This window comes from Talaromyces atroroseus (assembly GCF_001907595.1).
Source record: "Talaromyces atroroseus strain IBT 11181 chromosome Unknown scaffold_38, whole genome shotgun sequence".
NCBI classification, from domain to species: domain Eukaryota; kingdom Fungi; phylum Ascomycota; class Eurotiomycetes; order Eurotiales; family Trichocomaceae; genus Talaromyces; species Talaromyces atroroseus.
In genome coordinates this window covers 136-4151 of record NW_017971470.1, presented here as the reverse complement: position 1 = coordinate 4151, position 4016 = coordinate 136, and the positions used below count along the sequence as shown (strand labels likewise).

At 49.8% G+C, this 4016-nt stretch overlaps 1 protein-coding gene across 1 annotated transcript, besides 3 other annotated features; it reads left to right on the top strand.

The window, feature by feature from the left end:
• Positions 1-232: a repeat region (Identified by RepeatMasker using a combination of RepBase library and repeat library created with RepeatScout).
• Positions 233-403: 171 nt separating this feature from the next.
• Positions 404-2607: a repeat region (Identified by RepeatMasker using a combination of RepBase library and repeat library created with RepeatScout).
• A 276-nt stretch (positions 2608-2883) lies between these two features.
• On the top strand, positions 2884-3650 carry UA08_09518 (hypothetical protein; the record flags this gene model as incomplete). Its single annotated transcript, XM_020266318.1, has 2 exons — positions 2884-2902; positions 2941-3650. The coding sequence occupies 2 exons, from the start codon at positions 2884-2886 to the stop codon at positions 3648-3650; spliced, it is 729 nt and encodes a 242-aa protein (XP_020115332.1).
• A 62-nt stretch (positions 3651-3712) lies between these two features.
• Positions 3713-3896: a repeat region (Identified by RepeatMasker using a combination of RepBase library and repeat library created with RepeatScout).
• Positions 3897-4016: the final 120 nt, after the last annotated feature.

The following is a 4016-nucleotide window of genomic DNA, read 5'->3' as shown; positions in this document are numbered from 1 at the left end:
AGGTATCAAAGCCCACGTAATCTCGCGACATGTCGCCCGGGGTCAGATATCCCGGTTATCAGGAATGCCAAGGCCCGTCTGACCCCCTGATAACCGGGATATCTGACCTCAAGCCTAATGCTAGAAATAATACAAGAAATCGATTTTTACACCTTGTACGAGCTGGTTCCTGTACGAGACTATACAGCGCTACAGTCAACTAAGCAGGCGGTCAGAAAGGCGGACGGTTTTCTATCCAAGGGGGCGAAAATCATCGTTCGGCCGCACCGGACGTAGCCCTTGCTTTCTACACCGACTTTTAGTGGTCAATTGAGCTCGGATATATGATATCCCTGTATTTTCGTACGAGGACCACTTATATTCCTTCTTAGAATCTATTTATAGTATGGAGGAGCCTCCGTACAAGGGCCTCTCGGTCGAGCAAGACCGCCAGCTCAATTTACAAGCAAAAGTCTCTTTGCATAATCAAAAGGTTGCAACACGTATCCAGAATAATCGGCCAGACAATACCAATCGACAGTACAATATCCGGCAAAAGGAATTCATAGATTTCTGTACAAGCCAGGGCTTTGATGACGGCTATATTGTTACCGAGAAGAAGCTAGTTTTTTTCCTGGATTCGCAGGTCCTTAACCGTCCAATCCGGAGCTCTCGATATCTAAAGAATCGTACGGATACGGAGGGCTCATCTATCGTACAAACTATTGGACATTCATCTATCAAGGCCTACACCAGTGCCATTGTTGATCTCTGGCGCTTCCAGCAGACACTGGGTACGAATCCGAATCCTAATCCGCGAGGTCATCTAGTTGGAGCCATGCTTCGGAACCATAAGCAAGATGAGACCAAAAGGAAACGGGCCCAGTATGTAGACCGAGGCCTTAATACCCTCCAGGACGGGTATACAGAGGATAATATTAGAGCATTCGTACGATACTGTTGGTCTAATTGGATAAAAGAGAATAATAAAGGCCGGAAACCACAGGCACAGGAGTCCTATCTTCGGACGGCAGTGGACTTCCTCTTCAGCCATAATATGCTCCTCCGAGGTGAGGATCGACGGCATCTTGAGATGGCAGACCTCTTTACTCTCTATATGGACGAAGGGCCAACTCCATGTTGGCCGATGATCATGATGAAACTGAATGGCAAGACCAATCAATTCGGCCGCCTTGAATATATGGCAGTCGTACGACACCGTGATCCCCTGCTCTGTACGATATGCCATACAGCTTTCTATCTCTTTTACCGGTGGGAGCTCATGCATGAACCGGTGCCACAGTTTTACCAGCGGCAGCAGTGGTATGATTTCCGCATCTTCAAGGGAGCATATCCAGATCAATCTATCTCGTACGAGATCCAATTGAAATGGATCAACCAGGTATTCGATGCTATTGGACTATCCTCCAAGAAAAAGACACACTCCGGACGATCTGGGGGGGCAATGCATGCAGAGCTTCAGGGAGTAGATGAGAATTCAATCCGGAGAGCTGGCCACTGGAATCAAGATAGTATGAGCAATTGCTATCTATCAGGATTGCCTCGGTCATTTATTCGTACACTTGCTGGCTTCAAACCTACAGATCAGGGCAACTACTACCTGCCACGGGCTTCACTGGACCCTCCAGACACTCTCGTACGAGCTCTCTGGCCATGGGTCGATCAGTGGCTTTCCTGGTTCGCCTCGTCCGATCCAGATGAGGCATATAAGCTTGGCCTGCCTCCCTTGCCCCCTTTGGTGCGGCAGGGTGTAGAGAGATGTGATCAGGATGACCTAGCAGGGCAGAGCTTCCTAAAACTTCTCAATCTGTTTCGTACGACTATTATCCAGGACTCTGTCTTCCTTCGAGAGGAATTCCCTGGCCATTCAATATGGTCTCATCCCCTATTCCAACGGCCAGATTATCACCAGTTCTCCGAGCAGGTCCGCTCTGTAGCTCGTACGGCCTCAACACCTCATGAGATTCAGCTCCGTCAGACGATCCCTCTTGTGGCCGATCAGATATCAACTATTGGGAATAACCTAGAGCAGATCATACAATTGAATCATCAGCAAACCCAGCACTCTCTCCGTACGATTCAGGCTCAGATGGACCAGTTATTATCCGGAAAGATTACCTTTACTGCAAGGCTTGCAGGCTTCAATGAACAGAATCAAACACTTGCCATTCCTGCTCAAGCAGCTATCAAGGAAGCAGCCAGCACCTCGTCCGACTCGCCTGCCGCTGTGGCTACCCCAGATCCCGTACGAGATCAAGATCCCTTGTTGGAACTGCCTCAAGCCAGCAGTCTACCTCTCGATGCTCCTTCCTATCGAATGTCTCGTACAATACGCACGGTGCGTGAGCTCTGGGATGAGTGGTACTCAGGCCTCAATGGCAATCCATCAATTCAATCTCTCGAAGCCTCGTACGGATGCAGCTGGAGGCCAGATAATAAGGAGAGGGTGTTCTTTAGCCGTAGGAAGGTCATCATTGATGAGATACACTCACGGGCTTCTCATGGCATGTCATTAGCTGCTGCAGTCGAAGAGGTTGAGCTCGTACGAAGGAAGGCGCATTGTACGCTGTACCAGCTGCAGGTCTTATTGAAAAAGAATGTACGATAGGTGAATTGAACCCTGGAGTTAGAGTCAATGAAATTGAAGTCATATTAGATCTCTATACTCGTACGAAAAGGGAATAGCCTAGCACGTCCACGTCCAGGTTCACGTCAACGTGCTGCCTTCCTTCCCAATTTGGTCATATAAGACAAATCAAACAAACAGCAGGCACCAACCACCCACCTCTTAGAGCACCTCCTTCCCATCTCAGTCTTCCTTCTCTCTCTCTCTCTCTCTCTCACCACAATCGATCATCATGTCGCTCTCGTACGAAGCCCCCCATGCTTCTCATCTATCTAGGTGAGCCTCCAAGCTTGAATGAATGAATATGCTAACAGTTCCTCGTACGATTCGTCCATGGCCGAATCGTACGAGTCACAGACGCAACAACGCCGTCGATTTCCCCTCCGCCACCGCTGGCCCATCCTCTGTTAGGGAGAGGATGATTGCCCTCATCCAACGCCTGATTGACCAGGCCGAACAGGCAGCTCCGTACGGTCAGGATCCCATGGTTATTCTGCCCCCTCAGGCATTGGACTTCTGGTGCTCAAGTCCGCAGAGCCGCGCTGCACAAGCACTTCCTGTGCAGAGAGGAATTTATTTCAAATCTGGCAGTTTGAAAGCCTTCCAAATTGTGTCAGGCCGCCAGTCGTACATCAACGCCCTGTTGATCGCTTCGCGTGGAGTTGTTGGTCCCCCGTGCGGTGCCAGTTGCCAGGCTGATCGTACGAACACTCCATTTGTCCAGTGTGTCCGCTTGCCGGGCCACTGGAACGGGTGCTGTGCAAACTGCAAGTGGCGTGACTGGGGAAGTCACTGCCCGCCCGTACGAAGGCAGATAACAGGAGGCACCAGAATGGCTATCCCTGGAAGGTCAGACATGGTGAACACTGTCCCCCGTGCTCCTGTTCGTCCGAGTCAACCAGGCGGTGGTGTTGGCCGTCCGATTCTCCTTATAGAGGATGGGCCAGCCGGTGAGTCGGAGGAAAATCCGATTGATCTTGATCCTGAGCCTGGTTCTCAAGAGAACCCCTATGAGATTGATTAAGGTACGTACGATTTTCTTACTGTTTTCATTGCACATGCATATGCACACACACATCATCATCTTCTTTCTCTGGCACTGGGACGGCAGCAGCAAGGTATGTGTAATTTTTCTTTAGCCCAGTCGTACGGGCCATGTGTACGACACCTGGGCAAGAACTTGCACCTCTACGTGGTGTCCAGGATCAGTAGCCGTGCAGAATCTCTGTGCGGCGAAGCGAAGCAAGTCATCTAGCTTGAGTGTGTTGTACGTACGGTAGCAATGAAGCCAGCTTTATAGCCCTAGAACTTTTATGCATGCAGTCCCCATAGTAATAATTACTAGTATTATGTAAGATTTTTTTGACGGCAGAACGATTCTTACTCGTAC